At 42.4% G+C, this 26,870-nt stretch overlaps 3 protein-coding genes across 3 annotated transcripts; 2 read left to right on the forward strand and 1 right to left on the reverse strand.

Moving 5' to 3' along the window:
* Positions 1–410: 410 nt before the first annotated feature.
* Positions 411–6,090, reverse strand: LOC121608294 (patatin-like phospholipase domain-containing protein 2). The gene is made up of 9 exons (XM_041939517.1): positions 5,904–6,090; positions 4,811–5,043; positions 4,591–4,656; positions 4,009–4,218; positions 3,480–3,540; positions 3,118–3,318; positions 2,804–2,945; positions 976–1,083; positions 411–735 (listed from the first exon to the last, which is right to left on the reverse strand). Exons 1-9 carry the CDS (start codon positions 6,088–6,090, stop codon positions 411–413), a joined length of 1,533 nt encoding a protein of 510 aa, XP_041795451.1.
* Positions 6,091–6,411: 321 nt separating this feature from the next.
* On the forward strand, positions 6,412–11,282 carry LOC121608511 (UPF0676 protein C1494.01-like). The gene is made up of 7 exons (XM_041939814.1): positions 6,412–6,564; positions 6,655–6,779; positions 6,859–6,925; positions 9,438–9,591; positions 9,936–10,078; positions 10,224–10,334; positions 11,103–11,282. Exons 1-7 carry the CDS (start codon positions 6,412–6,414, stop codon positions 11,280–11,282), a joined length of 933 nt encoding a protein of 310 aa, XP_041795748.1.
* A 7,224-nt stretch (positions 11,283–18,506) lies between these two features.
* LOC121607757 (UPF0676 protein C1494.01-like) lies at positions 18,507–21,205 on the forward strand. Its single transcript, XM_041938702.1, is given in 7 exon segments — positions 18,507–18,659; positions 18,753–18,877; positions 18,957–19,023; positions 19,953–20,106; positions 20,547–20,689; positions 20,828–20,938; positions 21,011–21,205. Coding segments are annotated over 7 exon segments (948 nt in total).
* Positions 21,206–26,870: the final 5,665 nt, after the last annotated feature.

Consider the following 26,870-nt stretch of genomic DNA (forward strand, 5'->3'; position numbering starts at 1 on the left):
AGATTACACCTGTCGACCAAAGTCCGCTTTCATAGGGGATTTACGTCCAGATAGGTCCCTATGTTTACACCATCACATCTGGTTTCCCTCTTACTGATCTGACCCTGCATGACCTCACATACCACAACTAAGTGTGGTCTACATTTTCAGCATCAGTTTACCTCGTCATGCTTAAGCCGACATATATTTGATTCATCTGATCACCTCACTGGCTCTTCAGATGCAAAGTGCTTCATGTAGTCACCAGCTGTTTGCTAACTTTGACTGCTGCCTGGTGCTGGGCAGGCGGTGTACACAATCATTGGCTGTATTTGATCGTGGCGCCAAAAAGCAAAGATTTTTTTTTGCATTTTTGCATTCCTTTATTCAACATTTTCACTTCTTCTCTTTCAGTGCAACACTAAATATATTTACTTGAATGCAAGAAACGACGCAGAATCACCTGTTTTCTTGCGGTTTGAAATTTGCTCGGATGCAATATTTCGGATCCAGCCCACAGCTCTGCCCAGACCCCAGCCTCCACCCGCACTCTTAGGTGACTCTGTGGCGGCTTCGTCAAACCCAGAGGTGGGGCTGAAGGTGGGTGTAGGGGGAGGAGTCAGAGACACGTGGTGCGACTCGCGATGTGTGTTCCAGGTGAAGGTAAAACTGGAGGTGGGAGTAGCTTCTGGGGTCAGTGGGAGACCGTTCAGGTCTTCTTTTCCCTGATTAATCAGGTTCAGGTCTGATGGCAGGCTTGTACATCGGCGCAGTGATGTCTTCCTGGAAGAAGCACAGTGTTGAGACAAGAATAAAGGGAAAACTCAGCTTTGTTGGTGGCCAAAATTTCCACTTGTATGACTCTTAAGTCAAGAATAACGTTAGCAGCTCAAAGCACAGCTGAGGTCAAGTGCAGCCAAGCGTGATGTTTTCCAGGCATCGCAACTGCACATTTATGAAGATCTGTGCAGGAGAAATGCTGATTACACTGCACACCTGTCGCAGACCTCCGCCTTGCCCTTCCAAGCTTGTTTGTATATGTCTCCAGCCACGCCGTAGAGCCAGCTCATGTCCCGTGGTACATCTGGGATCCAGCCCACAAGTCTAAAAGCAACAGCCAAAGGATTGTAGAGTCAAATTAGCACAAATTCTACTCAAGCATTTCACATAAATAAAATCAGTGCTAACACTTCAGGGAGAATCATTTATTATAAATCCAACATTGAAATTTGACTATTGGGATTTACATGCTAAGAAAAGGAAGAAGAATGTAGAAGAGCAACGTTTCTCTGAAATACAGTGAAGAAACTAAGATGATAAAAGTTTTAAATTTGCAGTTAGTTTTTATTTCAGTTTTAACTGTTAGATTCATTTTGGTTTGTTTTCAGAGTGTGTCTGCTAGTTTTAGATTTGGATCTTCAGAAAGGTTTACTTTTAGTTTTACAGTAGTTTTAGGTAGGAATGGGGCAGAAGCATGTAGCTGCAAATACGTACAACACAATACTTTTAAAAAATGTTCTACTAGATGCTTCTAACTCAAACATTTGTTTGTTTTCCATGACCCTGATTCTGGGACGCTGCGTAAAATGTACATGAACACAGAATGCAATCATTTGCAGACAGACTGTGTTTACCGACAAAGTGTCCCTGAGTTCATGCAGTAACATCCTGTATACTATCATGTGTTCAAGTGGTGAACCTCGCTCCATCCTCGCTGTGAAACTTTCCAGGATGCTCCTTTCATACCCAATCATGATACTATCACCTGTTACCAATCAACCTGATGACCTGTGGAATGATCCAAACAGGTGTTTTTGGAGCGGTCCACAACTTTCCCAGTCTTTAGTTGCTCCTGTCCCAACTTGTTTGAAACGCGTTGCTGCATCAAATTCAGCAGCAACATGTTGATGAGGTCAAACATTAAATATATTGTCTTTGTACTGTTTCAGTTCAGTATATTATGGGGTTCTGCAGTCTCCCCTCCTTTTTTCCCTTTTTGTCTGTCTCTACCCCGTCTCTTAGGTGTGTGTGTGTTTCACCTGCAGGGTGTGGCTACAGGTTGATTTCAGCCTCCTCCTCACCTGAGCGCAGCTGCGCACAATCATGCAATCAAGACCCACCTATGGCCACAGTATATCAGCACCGGCTCCCCGCTGCATATTCGTCAAATTGTCAGTTTATCCACGTGGTAACGAACCAGACATTGACCAAACACTAAAGAATATCTTTCTCCTTGCCTGCCTGCCTGTTGTTTTTTGTGCTCAGGTGCCTGCCCTCACCTGTTTCCGTCCATGCCCTGTTTGTCCGCGTCTTTGGAGAAAGGATTGGATCTTCACTCATCTGGCCTACTTTTCTACAAGCTTTGTCATAATTCTGACGCAACCTGATGTTACTAATCTCAGCAATCATTAAAAGACTTTTGAGCCTTTTCCATGTCTCCTGTCTTCTCTGCTAAAGTGTGGCATTATGGGTCCTGTAATCCGCTGAACACAACTTCTGTCAAGGTTATTACATTCTGTTTTATGTGTGTGTCACAGTATGTATGTGCAGCATGGAGGGACTATAACTTTCATTTCATCATGCAAACGTGCTGCAAAATGATAAATGAACCCAGAGACCTTATTGCAAAAAACCAACAAATTCACATCAGACTTTATTTTAATTAGTTTTGTAACCAGGCAATATCGATCAATTTTATTTATTAAATTTTTTTTGGGGGGGGGTTTGTTTTCATCATTTAAGGGCAGAATACTGAAGTGGCTCCAAGCATATTAGAAATCACTTGAATGTGGTAACAGTCTGAATGCAGGTGAGTACACTGTACCTCTGGGCTAGAGAGTGAGCCGACTCTACGGGCAGAATACGTGGCATCTGCAGGTAAGACGTCACTTTCTTGGGCAGGTACCCCGTCACGTGGGACAACAGACCTCTAGCAGTATGTGTCTCTCGACAGGCCTCACAAAATGCTGAGACAAATACCATGAAAAACAAATATTGCATGTTTAGTGTTACTGTGTTAAATGTACAATGCTGGCACACTTACTTTTTCTTCAGCTTGAATCATTTCTATCTGTGCTGGGAGTTTTTTTCCCAGAAACAACCAGGATTTCCCTGCCAGTCTTCAACGCCCGTCCTTACCCTTCCTGATGTTGACCGGGAGCTGTTCTACGAGCCGTGGATCCAGCCACCAGTGCCCTTCTTGAGGTGGTTTCTGTCCATTCTGATGTGTGTTCTCATCAGAATCTGCAGCTTCAGGCAGCTCCGTCACCAGATCACAACAAGCTGATTTGAGCGCATCCGTCTCCAAACTTCTCAGGGGAGACTCACTGCTGATCAGATCTGTGATGGACATGTAAAGTGAGATGGTTTTCACAAAAAGAAGCGCTGGATTAATCACCATCAGTCACAACAGCCAGTAGAATTTTTTAAAAACCCTCATATTCCTCACCTTCTTTTCACACGAACATTAACAGATAGTAATTATGACAAGATGTTCTTACTGTTCTCTTGCAGGAAGCGGAGAGCATCTATGTAGCCATTCTGGCAGATTTCAGCCATGGCCTGTAAAATCCAAAGGTGCTCGGTGAGGATGCATGTTAAATCTATTAATCCATACTACACTGCAGGCGCTCACAGTCCACTGGTTTAAAAACAACCGGAGACTTGCATCTGAGTTTTTCGTCAAATAGCACGGATTTAGTTGCATGACCGCCTTACGAATCTGATCAATCAGTATTTAAAGCCTCTGCAAGTTGATTGCCATATAAAAGAAAAGAACGGAAACCAGCTGAGATAATTGGAAAACAAAAGCTGCTTGAAGGCAGGATAAATGCAAAAATAATGGGCTAAAACAAGAGAAGAAAAACTCTGGAATAGTCCTTCATACATACAGAAAGAGACCTCAAGTATTTAACATAATCTAAGTAGTAATAGTAAAAGTAATTTTATACCTACTTCAAACTTTTTAAAATGTCTGTGATCCTATAAAGACCAGTTTAGCTTCTGAAGCATGGACCCTCTTTGTCTCACCTCAGGCTCCGGGGGGAAGAAAGTGCTGGTCACCCTGTGCATGTTCTCAGAGCTGACCTGGATGCTCACGTTGTTGAAGCGCACCTCGTGGAAGCTGAGCGAGCTCGCTCGAGGGCACAGATCACTCTCACCGGCGTACGCAGAAAAGGTGATGGTGTTTTTCAGGTGGCATCGCGGCAGGTTGTCGCTGACGGCACCATCCACGTAATGCTGAGGGGAAAAGGAAGGCGCTGATCAGTGGGTGGAACCAGAAACTAAAATCAATAAATAGGCGATATCATATATCAGTGTGGTAATGTACACACATGACGACACCTTCTCCTGTTTGCCTGAATTTGGCTGTTGAAGGCAGTTTGGGTTGTTTATTTTAGATACTGTTACACTAAGATTAGTGGCTGAGAAACATATGCATCAAATCTGAAAACAGTTAATAAATAGCTTTGATTTGGCTTTAATTTAAGCACAGAGAGGATGTTCGCCATAAAAAGTGCTACACTGAATGATGTTGTGCTGTATTGTGGCTGAAGCTCACCATAAACAGCCTGGTCTTAAATATAAGGGCTTGCTGGTGTGTTCACTCACCACTCCGCGGTAAGTGGGTGGAATAACACCACAGTAGAAAGGGACGAAGCAGCTGCATACGAGGGCCTGGAAAAGGCGGATATTACAGAAACATAAACTCCCTATGCAGACAAAGAACACAGTAATGTAATAGAGTAGAGTAATACGTTTTTAAGCCTTGTGATCAATCAGTTATATCAGATACAAGGGTTGCAACCTGCAAACCTGCAAAAAAGTATACCTGAATGAGCTCCTCTCTGGTCGCAAACTCTGACACTAGTATGTTTTTCCGATCAGACACTCTGGTCAGGGACACACAGAGCTTCCCAGAGGCTCGAACATGGGCATCTTCTGGAAGGCTCGCCGCCAGAGAGTCCTTTACTATCTGCAGCAGGTTGTAAGCCGGGTGCAGGGGCCCCAGTTTGTGCTTCCTGGCCTCTTTGGCCATGAACATCAAATCAGCACAGCATTTCTCTGCACAGAGGACACAGTAATCACAGTGCAGACGTGATCAAGCTGAACTGGGATTCTATAATTACAGATCAACTGGAAATACTTTTTTTTTCAAAATAAAACTATATTATAATGTATTGCATACATTTCTAGATGTGAAGAAGCTCACACAGCAGAAAATGTGTGTTGCAAAACACTGCTTTAAAAATAGAAATTCTGACTACTAACTAAGGACTTAAATTAGATTACCTCTATTGATTCAAACTGTGTCATGTTTTTTTTTGTTTGCTGAAGTAGACTATTGGTCACTTACATCAAATATATCAGGTTGTGTCACCTGGCTAAACTCCAAGTTTGCCATGGTAGTGAAAGGTAATCTAAAGTAAAGTTTGTTTGCCTTTGAGTTCAAAAGAAATCAGGTGACATTCTGAGATGAACCCCAGCAACAATTCAACAGGTTAAAATGTCAGCAGTCTTTCTGGTGTGTCCATGAAGAGATTAATGTGGTCCAAGCAGTGATATCACATTAAGTTGACACAATGCATCCGTCATGGAAGAAACAGCGGAAACACCTGGAAATGCAATTGTAAAATCAAGATCATCTAGTGATTAAGGCAACACAAAACAAATAAAAAAGATAAGAAAAGGTTCATGCTAAGAAATACTCCCCATGGTGTTGATAGTGACATTGATTGGAGATTTATCAAACTACAATGCTGCTTGGCGCACTAAATTTATGCCGAACTATGTGACAAGGTGTAGTGATTTAAATTCCGTTTGGAGTATTGTTTCATTTAACCTTGTATAGTTGCTAGTTCCCTAAGAAGCATTAAAATGACAGAATTTTTAATGAAGTTTGGTATGTAGAGCCCACAACTCACCAAGGGGGATTCCCACAGACAGAACAGTGGCCATCAAAGCACCTGCTGACGCTCCATAGATTTTTGAGGCGTCTTGTATGAAGCGGGGGAACCGTTCAAGAATACAGCTGGTGGCACCTACATAATAAATCCCCATAAAACCGCATCCGGCGAAGGAGATGCTCCATTCTTTCTCCAAATCAAACATCCTCTCAGGTGCCGTACAGATTCACCACAGAAACTAACTCAACTTATTAAAGTGCAACATTAAAAAGTGAGTCACTGTGTACCAGCTGCCACATCCGCATCATACCTGCAAACATCTTCCAAAGGTGACTAGATAATCAACAGTTATGCAAGTTTGGACCATTAGAATCTTCTATTCTATTGGCTGGATAGGTCACATGACACCAGAATGGGGCCGTAACCACTGACTGACACGATAAAAAACGCGTCTGTGCAGCCTGTGGTGTGAGACCGTCTGAAGCTCTGCATTCAGCTTCTTCCAGATCCACTCTTTGATTTTAAAATGAGCATCCCAGTGGTGGACTTCGGCGCCTACAGCCTCAGTGAGAAAGATGTCACTGACGAACAGATGAGCAAGTTGAGCAAAGAGTTGAAAACAGCTTTTGCAGAAGTGGGTTTTGTTTTTCTGCTGAACACTGGGATCACTCCGGAGGAGGTGAGAACAGCAAATCCACTGAAAAGCATCATAGTTTGTTGCAACTGCTTAACGCGGAATGCGTCTTTTCTCCTGCACTTTTGGATATAGGTGGATCGTGTTATGGACATATCCAAGAAATTCTTCCTGCAGCCAGATGAGCTGAAGCGACCGTTCAGCAGGACAACCTTTGCCAACAGTCCGAACCACGGCTGGGTGTCAATGGAGGCTGAGAGGCAGGAAGCAGAAAACATGCACAAAACACTTCTCATCTGCAAAATCAACTAGTTTTAAATGAGAATATTTGCTTTTCAGGTTGAATCCACGCCGGCCTGGAGACCTGAAGGAGTCTTTCAACACTGCTTCACTTCACCCCGACATAGTAATGATTTACTTTCAGCGTTTAACTATGTTCATTTTACACAGCAGACATGCGTCAGGGCAGTGGTGAAATATAACTTATTTGAAGTACTTGTATGTTACTTGAGTATTTCCATTTTACACATCATCATACTTATACTCCACCACATCTCAGAGGCAAGTATTGATCTTTTTATTCCACTACATTTGTCTGATAGTTTTTGTTAAAAACTACTTCTCAGATTTTCATACCCATCCTGTCCAGTGAAAACCATGTATCTGCAAGCTTTCAACCAGTCAAGAGGTCACCTGATTATCAGCTGAAGACTGAGATCAGATGATTAAATGAGTCTTATGCAGCCACATGGCCCTTTATGGAATCGTTTGGACATGCCTGTCTTATAGAGTATGATGCATCAGTGTAGATTAAATGGGCTAGCACTACATAAAGCAGTAAAATGCAACAATAATGCAGCAGTATCACAAAAAAATGCACATGGTTGGTATGGCTAAGTTAAGTACAGTGTTTGCTCTATTGCACAGTTGATACATATATATATATGTGTCACGGTGAAAATAAAAATATATACGCATAGTGTAGTATTTATGGAAAAATAATGTAATATTGCACAGGTTATAGCATGTATGAGATAGAAGGATGTTTGCCGTAGTGCAAATTAAACCAGTATGTGTGTGGACACAGTGCTACATTATACAATGCCTGAGTTGAATAACCTGACAGCTGTTGGAAGGACCTGCGGTAGCGTTCCTTCTTACAGGGTGGATGCAGCAGTCTGTTGCTGAAGGAGCTGCAGGGGGCCCCCACTGTGTCATGCAGGGGGTGAGAGTGGTTGTTCATGATAGATGTCAGCTTGGCAAACATGCTCCTTTCGCCTATGTTCTCAATGGTGTCCAGAGGGCAGTCCAGGACAGAGCCAGCTCTCCTGACCAGTTTGTTTAGTCTCTTTCTGTCCCTCACAGAGCTTCCACAGCCCCAGCAGACCACTGTGTATAAGACTGCAGATGCAACCATAGAGTCATAGAAAATTTGAATGAAACAGTGTCCTACACACTCCAAAGGACCTTCGTCTTCTCAGCAGATGGAGATGACTTTTGCCCTTCCTATACAGGGCATCTGTATTGGTGGTCCAGTCCAGTTTGTTGTTGAGGTGCACACTCAGGTATTTGTACTCCCCGACGACGTCAATGTCCAAACCCTGGATGTTCACTGGTGTAATCTGTGACCTTTCTGCGGAAGTCTATCACCATCTCATTGGACTTAATGGCATTGATGTGCAGGTGGTTCAGTCCACACCAGTTGACAAAGTTGGTGATGACTTCCCTGTATTCAAGTTTGTTCCCCTGTGATACACATCCAACGATGGCTGTAACTTCTGGAGGTGGCAGCTGGTAGTGTTGTGTCTGAAGTCAGATGTGTAGAGGATGAAGAGGAAAGGAGACCCTGCAGAGTACCCTGTGGAGCCCCGGTGCTGCAAACCGCCACATCCGACACACAGTCACAAAGCCTCACATGCTGTGGTCTGTTGGTGAGGTAGTCAATGGTCCACACACCCAGGTGGCAGTCAACTCCACCTCCCTCCAGCTTCCCCCTCAGCACTGATGGTTTGATTGTGTTGAAAGCACTAGAGAAGTAAAAAAAACATGACTCTCACTCACCTGCTTTCCAGGTGGGAAAGAGATCTGTGCAGCAGGTAGATGACTGCGTCTTCCACACCAATGTCCGGTTGGTAAGCCAACTGAAGGGGGCCTCTTCAAATGTCCCTAGTGTTGTTCCCCTGCAGGAGCTCCTCCAGCTTCCAATTGTAGCTGTCCTTGCCTTTCCTAATCTCCACCCAATCTGCACCCTCTTCAACTCAGTTCTGTCCCCAGACTTTAAAACCCTCTTCTCCTCATTCAATAAGGCTTTCAGTTCAGGGGACACCCAGGGTTTGTTGTTTGTGAAACACACAGAAGTTGATGTAGTCGTGATGCATGTTGTCAGACTGTCAATGTCCTCCCTGTGAGGACTGCACAACAATTCATGAATTGGTTCAGCCACGTCTCCGTAAAGCACATGATACTACAAAGTGTGCATTTAGTACTTTTACTCAAGTGGAGAAGCTGAATACTTCTTCTGCCCCCTCTTGAGGATTTATTGTTTGGCCACGTAACATGTTGCCATATTGATCCCACTTTATTCTATAGGTTATCAGCTTTAATGTCAAAGTACAAGTCACTCTGCATTGATCTGTTATTTTAGCAAACAAAGATCTGTTCTACTCTTACTGACCCTGTAAATTGAGGTCATTTAGAAACCGTGTCCCCATTCCATGTCGACCAGAGGTTTTTTTGGGTCCTGCTCAAGACATATTAAGACTCCATATAAAAAAATCTTTGCACGTTCTTTATGTTAAAAACTGAATAGCAGCTGATACATTGTTAGCAGATCTGTTAAGTTTCAAATGATCAGTATCAGCCACGCAGATCCAGGATCAGTCAGAGTCTAACCCTGTTCTCCTCTTCTTATGCTGTAGAAATGGCCCTCAGGTGCTGTATCAGAGTTCCGGGAGATCCAGACGTCTTTCTTCCGGCGCTGTACAGAGCTGAGTCTGCGGCTGCTGAGGGTGATGGCCCACATTCTGGATCTGGACCCTGAGGTGTTCCTGAGTGCACACCGTTTAATAGGAAGTATGTATGAAACGGCAGACTCACGGTGCTCATGTGAAGTGTGCTGTGGTTGCTTGAGTTCAGCAGCATTAAAGATAAAGAAAGTACATGAAGAATAAACTGAGGTCAATCACCAACACCACCAACAAATCACCATCTTGGAAGAACGATATGACCCTCTGTGTACCCCACAGGCTGATATTCACTGTCACAACGTTTACTTATGTGTATCCTCAGACAGTCAAACCTTAAAGTACCTTTTTGTTCAGCCTATAACTTCCAGTATAGTCCTGAATCTTAAGTCTTAACTCTTCTGATGTTAATGCACTAGGCTTGTTTCAACGGAGTTATTGTGTCTTCTGCAGCTGATGAGAATGCCACAACGCTGCGGTCTCTGTACTACCCACCAGTAAACAGCGAGAAAGTGAAGGAGGGCCAGGTGCGATGTGGAGAGCATTCCGACTACGGCACCTTCACCCTGTTGTTTCAGAGCTCTGAAGGTCTTCAGGTAACAACACTGACATCTCCACCTCTCTGGAAGCAAGACAAATTACAAACATTTTCCACTTTTAGAATCAACTGAAGCCTTAGGACTGCATCTGTACAAAGAAATCTTCAGGCATGGAACCCAACTGACACTTATTACCCTACAGGTGCGTGCACGCTCAGGTGAATTCATCTGCGCTCCCATCGTCCCCGGAGCGGTCCTCATCAATATTGCTGACCTGTTGCAGCGCTGGACCAGCGATCAGTTTATCTCTGTGGTGAGTTGAGAGGGAGTTTTCCAGATATTTCTCACATGTGAATGGAAAGGCTTTGGTGGTTTGTTTTACAATGATAATAGAGTTTTAAGTCTGTGCATGGGGCTTAACGAGACATATTCAAGGTCTAACCGGTTCTCTTTTTGCTTGAAAGATATCAGAGCATTTGGCAGAATTACAAACTCTGCAAATACAAAAAAATAAAGGAGAAATAAATGACTTTAAACTGACAGGAATTATCAATAAAACAGCCGGTTATATCAGAGTATAATAAATAATTCATAATCAGCTGGATACCAGAAATAGGGATAATAAAAGATTTCAAAAATACATTTTTTGGCACAGCTGTTGTGATATGATACATGATATAAATTTGAATGTATACATGAATGAATGTGAGAAATCGAGGGTGAATGGGGGTCTGTGGGGTCTGCAGGGTATAAAGGTGTGAATTTTGTATATTATCTTTTATTATACTGCATTTAATATTGGTTAAGGTTAATTTTTGGTGTTGTTTGACATTTTATGCTTTTTTTCACCTTGATTTCATGTCACTATGGTGCCTCGTGTATCAAAGTTACTAAAAAAACAAAAACAACTTTGGTAAACAAAACACGAGACTGCTGTCTTTCCACACTTGAACCACTTGAAAGAAGGAGCAATTAAGAAGAACAGTTAAGTTCAGTATGAATTAAGTACGTGGTACCAACAAAAGGATATATGTACAGCAATGTGCAGGCTATTTATTATTGTGGTTGTTCTGTCCCTCAGCTCCACAGAGTCCTGCTGCCCCCTGCTGGAGACTCCCGCACACGCCAGTCTCTGGCTTTCTTCATGCAGCCCGATAATGAAGCTCTGATCACCTGCTGTGATGGCTCCAACAAATACCCTCCAGTTACATCACGCAACTACCTCATCGAACGCTACAGTCAGACGTATGGACAGAGCTGAATTTTCATCCATCAGTTCGCTCATACACTTGATGATGTGGTCTTATTCTGTTAGCAAAGCACTCAAGGTGCCCTGCTGAGCTTTGAAGACATGCCTGGAAATTCTTCTATGGAGTTTTATTAGTTACTTTGGCCAAATGGCAAATATGTCACTTTGGATCCCAACATGTTTTTACATTTTTAAATTGTGGTTTGAGTATAATTGCTTTTAAGATAATCAGTGACTTCAATGAGTGTGACAAAAAGAAGAGACACAAACCTCAAACCTGCAAGCTCATTCACTTTATTGTCCACATTCAATTCTTGTCCAACAGTTGCATGAATTCAGGACGTTGGGTGGTGGACAGACTTCACCGCTTTTTGAAAAGGACATAAAAAAAATAAATAAAAACAACTTATGTGTCTCAATTCCTCAAAGCAAATTCTCTTATCTGTTGTATTGATCAACACTGAAGACACTCTTTTTAGAGTTTAATTTGGGTTTTTTCATCAACCTGCTTCACTTTTGTTTACAGGTGTGTCGAGAATAAATAAATTAAAAATATTGTATCATGGAAAAATGACACTCACAAGCACTGACATACAAGCAAACTGAACACATACAACCACTTCAGACTCCTCAGTGTAAGGGGGGTTTTGATCTAAAGTCTGTGGAGGCAGGGAATTAAAGGAGGAGATGAATTTAATATAAATATATAAATCTTTCAATCTATCAATCTATACTACACTGCTGGCGTTCACAGTCCACTGGTTTAAAAAGAAAGGGAGACTTGCATCTGAGTTTTTCATCAAACAGCATGTATTAATTTAGCAGCATGACACAGACCAATACCGCCTTACAAATCTGATCCATCCGTATTTAAAGCCTCTGCAAGTTGATTGTCATGCCAGACTGAAAAGAATGGAACCGTGTTGTCTGAAGAGACATTCAATCCTCTGAAACTCCTCATTTGTGTCAAGACTCCTTGGTGAGTCCACTTCCTCGGTGACAGTATTATCTGGTCACAAAATGGACTCTGCAGACTCAGACTCACTCCGGGTCGCTCTCCAGACACTGGGGCAATAGATCCATCATCAGGCGGAGGGGCTGAATGTTCTCTGACAGGACTTGAGAGAAATGGTAGACCGTCAGAAGAGCCTGCTGGCTGCAATTGGTTCACAAATGTGTTTCCTGGTAGACCAGATGCAGAAAAAACAGGTCATTTCCGATACCAGCGAGTTCCGTTCCGGTCTGTCTGCAGCCAGTCCAGCAGATTCCGTACCCCCAGCGGCCTCCACTCCAAACCCACACATCTTACCAGTCCAGAGCGATTCTGTGGGGAGACGGCCGCCAATTCCTCACCCAGTGTGAGCTTCACTTCGAATTTTTAAGCAGCCTCCTTTCCCTCCAACCGATCCAAGGAAGCATACATTGTTTCTCACATGTCTGGTTGAGCTGAGGCCTGGGCAACAGCTGAATGGAACTAGAGGTCGGCCATCTCTGATTCACTGCACTTGTTCCATGAGAGTCTCCACCAGGTTTTTCAGACTGTTACCCCAGGCCGAGAGGTCTCTTGATTCCTTGTCGCCCTGCGTCAGGGGAGAAGGAGAGTTTTCTACTACGCTATTGAGTTTCACACTCTGGCCGTGGAGAGCGGGTGGAACGAGGCCGCCCCTCTCTGATGCCTTCTTTAATGGACTTTCTGAGACTCTCAAGGGCCATTTGGCACCCCAGGACCTGCCAATGGGACTGGAGGCCTGAATTGCCCTAACCTCCAAGATTGACAAGAGACTTTACGAGTGAGAGAGAGAACGGGGAAGATCAAGCCGACAGCTCTTTGGTCCTGCTCAGAGGCTGTCAGAGGGCACTCCAGCTTCAGGAAAGCGCCCCATCTCCTGTTTTCCCTTGGAGTTCCAGCCTAGTGTTTCAGAAGAGCCGATTGGCAGATTGGTCAAACCAGACTTTTTGCAGCAGAGCGGCAGCGTTGCATGGATGAGGGACTCTGCATTTATTGTGGCCAATCAGGACACTTCTTGGCCAACTGCTTTGCGAGCAGCAGGGAGAAAGAGAACGCTGGTGAGTCCTACCTTGGTGCACTCGAACCCTGTTTGCCAGCTAACCTCTGTTCTACTCACTTCCTCCTCTTTCTCCCTTAGCCATTCAGCCCTTGATTCTGGGGCTGATGCTAATTTAATGTCTCCGGGAACTGAGGCCAAGTATCTCGACCTCTCCAAGGTCCCTGAGTGTGATTTGGATTTAAACGAGGTCTTCAACAAGGCTAAGGCCACTTCTCTCCCCCGTCATAGGCCCTGTGACTTCACCACCGATCTGTTGAGACCCTGAAACTCTCTGAAAGACTACATGGACACTGCACTGGCAGCAGGCATTATTTGGTTCTCTTCGTCCCCGGCAGGAGCCGGGTTCTGCTTTGTGGGGGGTAGAAGGACAAGACGCTTGGTCCGTGCATCGACCACCCAGGCCTGAATGACATCACCATCAAAACAGGTACCCCCTCCCTTTGATATCTTCTGGCTTTGAACTGTTACAGGGTGCTAAAATTTTCACTAAACTGGACCTTCGTAATGTTTACCACCTGGTGAGAATAAGTGGTGCACTGCCGGTGCAATCAACACCGGCAGTGGTCACTATGAGTATCTGGTCATGCCATTTGGTCTCACTAATGCCCCAGCTGTTTTCCAGGCTCTAGGGAATGATGTCCTCCGGGACTTCTTGAATGTCTGTGTTTTTGTCTTCTTCGATGACATTCTCACTTTCTCCCCGGATGAGACAACTCACATCCAGCACTTCAGGCAGGTGCTTCAGCGCCTTCTAGAGAACCAATTGTTCGTAAAGGCAGAGAAGTGTGACTTCCATGTCTCCTCCATGTCATTTCGGGGTCTCATAGTGGTTGAGGGGGAGGTGAGGATGGATCCGGAAAAGGTCATTGCGGTGATTAATTGGCCAACCCTCAGTTGCCGTAAGGAGGTGCAGCATTTCCTGGGCTTTGCCAACTTTTATAGACGATTCATTGAGAACTTCAGCTCTGTTGCCTCTACCTTGCATGCCCTTACATCTTCCAAGACTCTGTTTTCCTGGGGTCAGGCAGGGGAGACAGCCTTTCAACAGCTTAAGAGAAGCTTCACCACTGCTCCTGTCGTTGTGCTGCCCGATTCCAATCTGCAGTTCCTTGTCGAGGTTGACGCCTCAGATCTGGGCATTGGAGCTGTTCTGTCCAGTCTGCTGCCAGAGCAAGTCCTCTCGGAGGCCCTAGGCCAGGACTTTGTCACTGTCTTACCACTTTCTCAAGGTAACACTACTATCCTCTCTGTTGTTGACAGATTCCCTAAAATGGGACATTTCATTCCCCTACCTAAGCTTCCCTCTGCTAAAGTTTTTCGTATCCATGGATTTCCCATAAATGTTTTGTTTGATCGTGGACCGCAGTTTGTGGCCCAGTTCTGGAGGGCCTTCTGCAGTCTTCTGGGGGCCACGGTCAGCTTTTCTTCCAGACATCACCCCCAGACCAACGGACAGACCGTGAGAATGAACCAGGAGATGGAGACGGGTCTCTGATGTCTGGTGTCTAAAGAACCAACCACCTTTCGCCTTTCTCTTGCCAGATAATCTTCATCCCATGTGTTGTCATCCAGCGTTTTCTTGTGATTCCAGTGTTCTTTGTGTAGATGTAGATGTGTTGGTCAGAAGTGTGGTAGAGCAAGAAAGACCAAAACCTATGTATCGAAGTGTGAAAGGTACTACAGATCAACTTTGTGAAACAGCCAACCAAAATGGGTGTTAAATGCGTATGGTATACTGTAAAGGAAGTGACTTCCAGTGAATACATAATGTGTGCAAAGGCGCCAATAACTTTACCCACAGTGGTCCCAGAGAAACATATATTTGAAGGATGCGCTAAAGTACAGCAATGTGAGTGTAGGGAAGGTAGATTGTCCCTCAACAAGATTTAGCAACCCTTTTTAGGACTGTAGACTGTTGCACGGATCTCAAAAGAACCATGATTGTCTAGACCGTTATCCTGAGTTCCAGTTTTGTAAAAAGTGTGCTTTCTTTATATCACAAAATGAGCCACCAACAAATTGCAAAGTAGATCAATTGGCAGAGTATGAATGTTTTGCTAGCGGAGGTTTTTCTACAGATCAGAAAGGAGTTTCTGAAGGCAACACTGTCAACTGCTGGAGTAGAATCCTTGGATTACAATACAGTTGGATTAACTACATCTATTACAATCAGCAGAGATTCATAAATTACACAAGGGCCGATAAAGGAGGAGTATGTCAAATGTTCTGAGAACATTGTTGTATCTTTATCCCTAACAATACTGCATCTGATGGAAAATGCTGACAATGCTGGCAAGAACAACTGGTCATGGGATTGGCCAGAGCACACGCAGGATGGCTTAAGAACTGAGAACACTTTTACACTACATATTGCTATTGTTGTGTTTTGTATAACTTTTAATCAGTGGTATCAGGTACGTTTCATGTATTAAAGGTATTGGCAATTCCATGTATTATTCATCATAATTACTGTTTTGAAAAGTTATGACATTTTGATATTCCATCTATCAAATTATTGGTTACTTCATTTCGTTATGACATTCATTCATATTAATTTTAATTTACATGAATAACTTGTTACATATAGTCATGCAATAGGCCTCACGCTTCTCTGCACATTTGTCAATGAAACAATATATCAGTACTCCATTGCTTGTGAAGGTTCACAATCAGTTGTCTGCAGTCATTCTGATACACTGTGATTTCAAGTCTGGATAAACTCAAGATCAAATGTTTGTTTAAAGGCTAAGTTTAATCATTGTTATCAACGGTAATCTGAATCTGATGGATCTGTGTAATACATGTTGTTTTTGAAAATATGAAGCTTCACATGAACATAATTTATGTTTTATGCAAAGTACAACAAAGCTTAATTTTGTATGAGGGTTTTTGCCCTCAAATCAGGGATTATATGGTAGAATTTGTTCATGCAACATGTATTGCCAATTCGTGGAAGAGTTCTGGAAAGACCCTTGGAATAACACAATATTTGATAGTGCCAAAGTACAGACTGCGTAATAACAGAAAGGCTTAAATCATGGTGACTAATCACATTTAAGGAATATGACCAGAAGTGAACTAATGTTTCTAGCTGGACACCACCCCAAAGATAAGGGGTGATGGTCATGTCCACACAAGTATATAAAAGAATATAAACAAGATAAAGAAGGACTTTGCTGTGAACATTTGTATGTGCTGAGCTCAGTCAATAGAGTTCCACTCTGGCTGTATCTGCTGCGCCTTGACTTCAGGGTCATTTCTCTCCACCACAAGAGCTGCAGAGTGCTGAAACTTAATTATTATTAAAATCAATAAATAGGCTATATCATATATCAGTCTGGTAATGTACACACATGTCGACACCTTCTCCTGTTTGCCTGAATTTGGCTGTTGAGGGCAGTTTGGGTTGTTTATTTTAGATACTGTTACACTAAGATTAGTGGCTGAGAAACACATGCATCAAATCTGAAAACAGTTAATAAATAGCTTTGATTTGGCTTTAATTTAAGCACAGAGAGGATGTTCGCCATAAAAAGTGCTACACTGAATGATGTTGTGCTGTATTGTGGCTGAAGCTCACTGGTGTGTTCACTCACCACTCTGCAGTAAGTGTGTGGAATAACACCACAGCAGAAAGGGACGAAGCAGCTGCATACGAGGGCCTGGAAAAGACAGATATTAGATGATAGACAGATAGTAATAGAGTAGAGTAATACATTTTTAAGCCTTGTGATCAATCAGTTACATCAGATAAAAGGGTTGTAACCTGCAAACTGTAAAGTATACCTGAATGAGCTCCTCTCTGGTCACAAACTCTGACGCTATTATGTTTTTCCTATCAGACACTCTGGTCAGGGACACACAGAGCTTCCCACAGGCTCGAAAGTGGGCATCTTCTGGAAGGCTCGCTGCCAGAGAGTCCTTAAAAATAGAAATTCTGATGAATCCTGATTGTACAGATCTTAAAAACAGAAGTGATTCTGTCAACTAAGGACTTAAATTAGATTGCCTCTATTGGTTTAAAGTGTGTCATTTTTTTGGGCTTCTTGTGCTATCAATTGTTTGCTGAAGTAGACTTTTGGTCACTCGCATCAAATATATCAGGTTGTGTCACCTGGCTAAACTCCAGGTTGCAAAGGTAGCGAAAGGTAATCTAAAGTAAATTCAAAAGTTCAAAGAAATCAGAGAACATCCTGAGATGAACCCCAGCAACAATTTAATAGATTAAAATGTCAGCAGAGGCTTTCTGGTGAGATTAATGTGGTCCAAGCAGTGATATCACATTAAGTTGACACAATGCATCCGTCATGGAAGAAACAGCGGAAACACCTGGAAATGCAATTGTAAAATCAAGATCATCTAGTGATTAAGGCAACACAAAACAAATAAAAAAGATAAGAAAAGGTTCATGCTAAAAAATACTCCCCATGGTGTTGATAGTGACATTGATTGGAGATTTATCAAACTACAATGCTGCTTGGCGCACTAAATTTATGCCGAGCTATGTGACAAGGTGTAGTGATTTAAGTTCCGTTTTGAATATTGTTTCATTTTACCTTTTTTACCGTATACTTGCTAATTGCCTAAGAAGCGTTAAAATGACAGAATCTTTAATGAAGTTTGGTATGTGAGCCCACAACTCACCAAGGGGGATTCCCACAGACAGAACAGTGGCCATCAAAGCACCTGCTGACGCTCCATAGATTTTTGAGGCGTCTTGTATGAAGCGGGGGAACCGTTCAAGGATACAGCTGGTGGCACCTACATAATAAATCCCCATAAAACCGCATCCGGCGAAGGAGATGCTCCATTCTTTCTCCAGATCAAACATCCTCTCAGGTGCGACTCCACCAACGAGAGTCCAGATCGTACAGATCCACCACAGAAAATCAACTTATTAAAGTGCAACATTAAAAAGTGAGTCACTGTGTACCAGCTGCCACATCCGCATCACAGCTGCAAAAATCATCCAAAAAGTGACAAGATAATGGTATGTCATTTTGGACCAATAGGATCTCTTTTTCTATTGGCTGGATAGGTCACATGACACCAGGATGAGGTTGCAACCACTGACTGACACGATAAAAACGCGTCTGTGCAGCCTGTGGTGTGAGACCGTCTGCAGCTCTGCATTCAGCTTCTTCCAGATCCACTCTTTGATTTTAAAATGAGCATCCCAGTGGTGGACTTCGGCGCCTACAGCCTCAGTGAGAAAGATGTCACTGACGAACAGATGCGCAAGTTGAGCAAAGAGTTGAAAACAGCTTTTACAGAAGTGGGTTTTGTTTTTCTGCTGAACACTGGGATCACTCCGGAGGAGGTGAGAACAGCAAATCCACTGAAAAGCATCATCATAGTTTGTTGCAAATGCTTAACGCGGAATGCGTCTTTTCTCCTGCACTTTTGGATATAGGTGGATCGTGTTATGGACATATCCAAGAAATTCTTCCTGCAGCCAGATGAGCTGAAGCGACCGTTCAGCAGGACAACCTTTGCCAACAATCCGAATCACGGCTGGCTGTCAATGGAGGCTGAGAGGCAGGAAGCAGAAAACATGCACAAAACACTTCTCATCTGCAAAATCAACTAGTTTTAAATGAGAATATTTGCTTTTCAGGTTGAATCCACGCCGGCCTGGAGACCTGAAGGAGTCCTTCAACACTGCTTCACTTCACCCCGCCATAGTAATGATTTACTTTAAGCGTTTTATTATGTTCGTTTTACACAGCAGACATGCGTCAGGGCAGTGGTGAAATATAACTTATTTGAAGTACTTGCACTTTACTCGATTATTCCCATTTTATACAACTTCATACCAACACTCCACCACATCTCAGAGGCAAGTATTGATCTTGTTACTCCACTACATTTGTCTGACAGCTTTAGTTAAAAGTTACTTCTCAGGTTACAGATTTTCATACCCATCCTATCCACTGAAAACCATGTATCTCCCAGTTTTTCTGAAAGGCGCAGTGATTCCTTTACTGGAAGATTCTCCTAATTCTTAAACTAAATAAAGTATTTTAAAGTATTTTGGGTTAACTGGAAAATGCATTGTCAGAAAACAGCAAAAATGTATTTTTATGAGCTTCTGACAGGGTTACATTTTGGAGATACGTGGTTCTCACAGGATAGCAATACCACAAATATATGATGATCTTATAGAATATGATGCATGGCTTGAGATTAAACTAGCCAACTGTATGTAAAGCAGTTAACACTATATTAAACATCTACAGCAGTAAAATGCAACAATAATGCAGAAGTAAATTGTGCTGCTAATGCTTCAGATTTTGAACGGGGGAGATTTACTTGGAATAGTGTGTTTTTACAGTGTGGATTTACTACTTTTACTCAAGTAAAGGATCTGAATACTTCTTCCACCCCTGCTTCAGGATTTGTTGTTTTATTGCTTAACATGTTGCCTTGATCCCACTTTGTTATACAAGTAATCAGCTTCAAGGTCAAAGTAGAAGGAGTCTGTTTTTTTCAAGTGTCCTGCTCAAGGCATATTGTTTGCATGTTTGCATGTTTCTTATGTTCAAAATGAATAGCAGCTGATACACACACAAATCCAGGATCAGTCAGGGTCTAACTCTGTTCTCCTCTGTAGAAATGGCCCTCAGGTGCTTTATCAGACTTTCAGGACATCCAGACGTCTTTCTTCCGGCGCTGTACAGAGCTGAGTCTGCGGCTGCTGAGGGTGATAGCCCACAGTCTGGATCTGGACCCCGAGGTGTTTCTGAGTGCACACCGTTTAATAGGAAGTATGTATGGAGTGTGCTGTGGTTGCTTGAGTTCAGGCTGGTTGTCCTTTGAGGTGAGTCAGTGAGTACAGATCAGTTGATATGTGGCAGCGCTGTGAACTAGATCTTTTGTCAGCATAAAGGTCTTCTGAGCATGTGTGGACTTCTTCAGGCACGTCCCGGCTCACATTCAGTGCTGGAATATAACTAAGTACATTTACTCAAATGCTGTAATTCGAGGTACTTGCAGTTAATTTGAGTATTTCCATTTTATGCACCCCCCACAGGCTGATGTTCACTGAAACAACGTTTACTTATGTGTATCCTCAGACAGTCAAACCTTAAAGTACCTTTTTGTTCAGCCTATAACTTCCAGTATAGTACTGAATCCAGTCCAGTGTAAACTCTGGTTATGTTAATGCACTAGGCTTGTTTCAACAGAGTTATTGTGTCTCCTGCAGCTGATGAGAATGCCACGACGCTGCGGTCTCTGTACTACCCACCAATAAACAGTGAGAAAGTGAAGGAGGGCCAGGTGCGATGTGGAGAGCATTCGGACTACGGCACCATCACCCTGTTGTTTCAGAGCTCTGAAGGTCTTCAGGTAACAACACTGACATCTCCACCTCTCTGGATGCAAGACAAATTACAAACATTTTCCACTTTAGAATGAACTGAAGCCTTAGGACTGCATCTACACGAAGAAATCTTCAGGCATGGAACCTACCTTGTTAACCTACAGGTGCGTGCACGCTCAGGTGAATTCATCTGCGCTCCCATCGTCCCCGGGGCAGTCCTCATCAATATTGCTGACCTGTTGCAGCGTTGGACCAGCGATCAGTTTATCTCTGTGGTAAGTTGAAAGGGAGTTTTCCAGATGTACAGCAATGTGAAGGCTACTTATTGCGGTTGTTCTGTCCCTCAGCTCCACAGAGTCCTGCTGCCCCCTGCTGGAGACTCCCACACACGTCAGTCTCTGGCTTTCTTCGTGCAGCCAGATGATGAAGCTCTGATCACCTGCTGTGATGGCTCCAACAAATACCCTCCAGTTACAGCAGGCGCATATATCATCGAACGCTTCAGTCACACGTACTGACAGAGCTGTTGTGCCATCAGTTGACTCATACATGATGATGATAAATGTGATCTTTATTCTGTTAGCAAAGCACTCAAGGTGCCCTGCTGAGCTTTGAAGACATGCCTGGAAATTCTTCCATGGAGTTTTATCAGTTGCTTTGACCAAAATGTCAAGTATGTCACTTTGGATCCCAACATGTTTTTACATTTTTAAATTGGGGGTTGAATATGATTGTGCTTTTAAGATAATCAGTGTCATTGTTTAGATCAGGCATCTCAAACCGGTTCCATAAAGGGCCGCGTGGCTGCAGGTTTTCATTCCAACCCAGGAAGAGCACATCAGGCCAACCAATCAACATCAAGGGATCACTTAGTTATCAGCTAAAGACTGAGATCAGCTGATTAATTGATTCCAGCCTGGTGTGTTCCTCCTTGGTTGGAATGAAAACTTGCAGCCACGCGGCCCTTTATGGAACCGGTTTGAGATGCCTGGTTGAGATTGTACAGTTTTTATTTATTTCTTTTTAATATATGTCTTGTCACAGAGATTTGAGAGTAACACAATTTCGATTCTCTGTTTGTCGTGTACATACTGCAGAATTGACAATAAAGCTGACTTTGACTTTGACTTTGAGTCAATGAGTGTGACAAAAAGAAGAGACACAAACCTCAAACCTGCAAGCTCATTCACTTTATTGTCCACATTCAATTCTTGTACAACAGTTTCGTGAATTCAGGAAGTTGGGTGGTGGACAGACTTCACCGCTTTTTGAAAAGGACATAAAAATAAATAAATAAAAACAACTTATGTGTCTTAATTCCTCAAAGCAAATTCTCTTATCTCAACAATGAAGACAATTTTGACCCTGGCGTTCACAGTCCACTGGTTTAAAAAGAAAGGGAGACTTGCGTTTCCTCCAACCGATCCAAGGTAGCATACATTATTTCTCACATGTCTGGTTGAGCTGAGGCCTGGGCAACAGCTGAATGGAACTAGAGGTCGGCCATCTGTGATTCACTGCACTTGTTCCATGAGACTCTCCACCAGGTTTTTCAGACTGTTACCCCAGGCCGAGAGGTCTCTCGATTCCTTGTCGCCCTGTGTCAGGGGAGAAGGAAAGTTTTCGACTACGCTATAGAGTTGCACACTCTGGCTTTGATGCCTTCTTTGATGGACTTTCTGAGACTCTCAAGGGCACCACAGGACCTGCCAATGGGACTGGAGGCCTTAATTGCCCTAGCTTCCAAGACTGACAAGAGACTGTACGAGCGAGAGAGAGAACGGGGAAGATCAGGCCGACAGCTCTTCGGTCCTGCTCAGAGGTCGTCAGAGGGCACTCCAGCTTCAGGAAAGCGCCCCATCTCCTGTTTTCCCTTGGAGTTCCAGCCTAGTGTTTCAGAAGAGCTGATTGGCAGATTGGTCAAACCAGACTTTTTGCAGCAGAGCGGCAGCGTTGCATGGATGAGGGACTCTGCATTTATTGTGGCCAATCAGGACACTTCTTGGCCAACTGCTTTGCGAGCAGCAGGGAGAAAGAGAACGCTGGTGAGTCCTACCTTGGTGCACTCGAACCCTGTTTGCCAGCTAACCTCTGTTCCACTCACTTCCTCCTCTTTCTCCCTCAGCCATTCAGCCCTTGATTCTGGGGCTGATGCTAATTAAATGGACTACAGACTTGCAAAAGAACTCAATCTGTCCTCCCAAACTCTTGCTCAGCCCTTCAACACTCGTTCTATGGATGGTCGGTTGCTGTGCTGGGTGAGTCACTGCACTGCTTCCCTCATCCTTACCTTTGCTGACTCCCATTCTGAGACGATTAGCTGTCACCTTTGTTTTGCTGGCGGAGGTTTTTCTACAGATCAGAAAGGAGTTTCTGAAGGCAACACTGTCAACTGCTGGAGTAGAATCCATACTTCCTTGGATTACAATACAGTTGGATTAACTACATCTATTACAATCAGCAGAGATTCATAAATTACACAAGGGTCGATAAAGGAGGAGTATGTCAAATGTTCTGAGAACATTGTTGTATCTTTATCCCTAACAATACTGCATCTGATGGAAAATGCTGACAATGCTGGCAAGAACAACTGGTCATGGGATTGGCCAGAGCACACGCAGGATGGCTCAAGAACTGAGAACACTTTTACACTACATATTGCTATTGTTGTATTTTGAATAACTTTTAATCAGTGGTATCAGGTACGTTTCATGTATTAAAGGTATTGGCAATTCCATGTATTTTTCATCATAATTACTGTTTTGAAAGGTTATTACATTTTTATATTGCATCTATCAAATTATTGGTTACTTCATTTAGTTATGACATTCATTCATATTAGTTTTAATTTACATGAATAACTTGTTACATATAGTCATGCAATAGGCCTCACGCTTCTCTGCACATTTGTCAATGAAACAATATATCAGTACTCCATTGCTTGTGAAGGTTCACAATCTATGTGTCTATGAGAACAGTTGTCTGCAGTCATTCTGATACACTGTGATTTCAAGTCTGGATAAACTCAAGATCGAATGTTTGTTTAAAGGCTAAGTTTTATCATTGTTATCAATGAAATCTGAATGTGATAGATCTGTTTCATACATGTTGTTTTTGAAAATATGAAGCTTCACATGAACATAATTTATGTTTTATGCAAAGTACAACAAAGCTTAATTTTGTATGAGGGTTTTTACCCTCAAATCAGGGATTATATGGTAGAATTTGTTTATCCAACATGTATTGTCAATTCGTGCAAGAGTTCTGGAAAGACCCTTGGAATAACACGATATTTGATAGTGCCAAAGTACAGACTGTGGCGTAATAACAGAAAGGCTTAAATCATGGTGACTAATCACATTTAAGGAATATGACCAGAAGTGAACTAATGTTTCTAGCTGGACACCACCCCAAAGATAAGGGGTGATGGTCATGTCCACACAAGTATATAAAAGAATATAAACAAGATAAAGAAGGACTTTGCTGTGAACATTTGTATGTGCTGAGCTCAGTCAATAGAGTTCCACTCTGGCTGTATCTGCTGCGCCTTGACTTCAGGGTCATTTCTCTCCACCACAAGAGCTGCAGAGTGCTGAAACTTAATTATTATTAAAATCAATAAATAGGCTATATCATATATCAGTCTGGTAATGTACACACATGTCGACACCTTCTCCTGTTTGCCTGAATTTGGCTGTTGAGGGCAGTTTGGGTTGTTTATTTTAGATACTGTTACACTAAGATTAGTGGCTGAGAAACACATGCATCAAATCTGAAAACAGTTAATAAATAGCTTTGATTTGGCTTTAATTTAAGCACAGAGAGGATGTTCGCCATAAAAAGTGCTACACTGAATGATGTTGTGCTGTATTGTGGCTGAAGCTCAGAATAAACAGCCTGGTTTAGAGAGAACTTTGCATGTCCTATCTTAAGTATAAGGGCTTGCTGGTGTGTTCACAGTAGAAAGGGACGAAGCAGCTGCATACGAGGGCAGGAAAAAGACAGATATTACAGAACATAAACGCCCAATGCAGACAAAGAACACAGTAATGTAATAGAGTAGAGTAATACATTTTTAAGCCTTGTGATAAGTCAGTTACATCAGATAAAAGGGTTGCAAACTGTAAAGTATACCTGAATGAGCTCCTCTCTGGTCGCAAACTCTGACACTAGTGGTCAGGGACACACAGAGCTTCCCAGAGGCTCGAACATGGGCATCTTCTGGAAGGCTCGCCGCCAGAGAGTCCTTTACTGTCTGCAGCAGGTTGTAAGCCGGGTGCAGGGGCCCCAGTTTGTGCTTCCTGGCCTGTTTGGCTATGAACATCAAATCAGCACAGCATTTCTCTGCACAGAGGACACAGTAATCACAGTGCAGACGTGATCAAGCTGAACTGGGATTCTATAATTACAGGTCAACTGGAAAACTGAAAACTATATTATAATGTATACATTTCTTTTTTTATTATTTTAAACATTCTGTTTATTGAATTTTTCAAACAAGTTCAAGACAATTGTACAAGTAAATTATTGTGAACATAGTATTTTTCCCCCGACCCAAACCCCCCTCCCATTCCCTCTCCCCGTTTCCCATTACTGGTATACTGTAAATCAAGAAATGTACTTACAGTAAATACAAGTCATAATACAATTGGATCGAGACAGAATAGGTACAAAAAAAAAAACAACAACAACCAAAAATTAAATTTAAATTAAATTAAATAAGATTAAATAAAATAAATAATAAAAATAAAAATAGTAGTAATAACAAGTAGTAATAGCAAGTAATAATGACCTTTCAATCAGCTAAGTCTGCTGTGTTTAAATGATCTAGTAGACCACCCCATACTCCTTTAAATTTATCTGGTCTTTGTTTTAAATTGTACATTATTTTTTCATTGGGGATGCAAGAGGTCAGTTCGCTAAGCCAGAGTGAGGGTGGGGGCGGAAGCTCATTCTTCCGATTAAGAGCTATGCATTTATTAGCTGTTGTTAAAGCTATTCTTATGAATCTAGTTTTGTTGCCCGTTACAGGCAACATCGATGTGTCCCCTAATAAAATTAACCTTGGTTCAGATGGAATAATTATTTTGGTTTTCTTAGATATGGTTCTAAGTATTGTTTCCCAATAGTTGAATAATTGTGAACAGGACCAGAACATATGAAGAAGAGAGCCAACTTCAGATTTGCATCTTGGACAGTATTGAGAGATTGTCTGTTTTATCTTGTGTAGTCTTTCGGGGGTGTAATAAACTCTATGTAGTAGATTATATTGGGTTAGTATATGTTTACTATTATAGGAAAAGCGCTGGGTTTTTTCACACAACTCAGTCCAATCAACATCATTAAAGTTGTAAGACAAGTCAGCCTCCCATTTTTCCCTAACCTTAAGCCCCATAATGTATACATTTCTAGATGTGAAGAAGCTCACACAGCAGAAAAAATGTGTGTTGCAAAACACTGCAGATGGACTTTAAAAATAGAAATTCTGATGAATTCTTATTGTACAGATCTTAAAAAGAGAAGTGATTCTGTCAGCTAAGGACTTAAATTAGATTACCTCTGTTGATTTAAACTTTGTCACGTTTTTGTTTTTGTTTTTTTGGCTTCTTGTGCTATCAATTGTTTGCTGAAGTAGACTATTGGTCACTTACATCAAATACATCAGGTTGGGTGACCTGGCTAAACTCCAGGTTGCAAAGGTAGCGAAAGGTAATCTAAAGTAAATTCAAAAGTTCAAAGAAATCAGAGAACATCCTGAGATGAACCCCAGCAACAATTCAATAGATTAAAATGTCAGTAGAGGCTTACTGGTGTGTCCATGAAGAGATTAATGTGGTCCAAGCAGTGATATCACATTAAGTTGACACAATGCATCCGTCATGGAAGAAACAGTGGAAACACCTGGAAATGCAATTGTAAAATCGAGATCATCTAGTGATTAAGGCAACACAAAACAAATAAAAAAGATACAAGGTTCATGCTAAAAAAAATACTCCCCATGGTGTTGATAGTGACAGTGATTGGAGATTTATCAAACTACAATGCTGCTTGGCGCACTAGATTTATGCCGAATAATGTGACAAGGTGTCGTGATTTACATTTCGTTTTGAATATTGTTTCATTTCACCTTGTATAGTTGCTAATTGCCTTAGTAGCATTAAAATGACAGAATTTTTAATGAAGTTTGGTATGTAGAGCCCACAACTC

The sequence above is a fragment of the Chelmon rostratus genome, chromosome 6 (genome assembly GCF_017976325.1).
Source record: "Chelmon rostratus isolate fCheRos1 chromosome 6, fCheRos1.pri, whole genome shotgun sequence".
NCBI lineage: Eukaryota > Metazoa > Chordata > Actinopteri > Chaetodontiformes > Chaetodontidae > Chelmon > Chelmon rostratus.

Coding starts and splice junctions, on each gene's coding strand:
- LOC121608511 (XM_041939814.1), top strand. CDS start 6,412: ATGAGCATCCCAGTGGTGGACTTCGGCGCCTACAGCCTCAGTGAGAAA. Junction 6,565..6,654: donor CTGGGATCACTCCGGAGGAG/GTGAGAACAGCA, acceptor TTTTGGATATAG/GTGGATCGTGTTATGGACAT. Junction 6,926..9,437: donor CTTCACTTCACCCCGACATA/GTAATGATTTAC, acceptor CTTATGCTGTAG/AAATGGCCCTCAGGTGCTGT.
- LOC121608294 (XM_041939517.1), bottom strand. CDS start 6,090: ATGTTTGATTTGGAGAAAGAATGGAGCATCTCCTTCGCCGGATGCGGT. Junction 3,541..4,008: donor TCTTCCCCCCGGAGCCTGAG/GTGAGACAAAGA, acceptor TGGATTTTACAG/GCCATGGCTGAAATCTGCCA. Junction 1,084..2,803: donor GCTCACTCTCTAGCCCAGAG/GTACAGTGTACT, acceptor TGTTGCTTTTAG/ACTTGTGGGCTGGATCCCAG.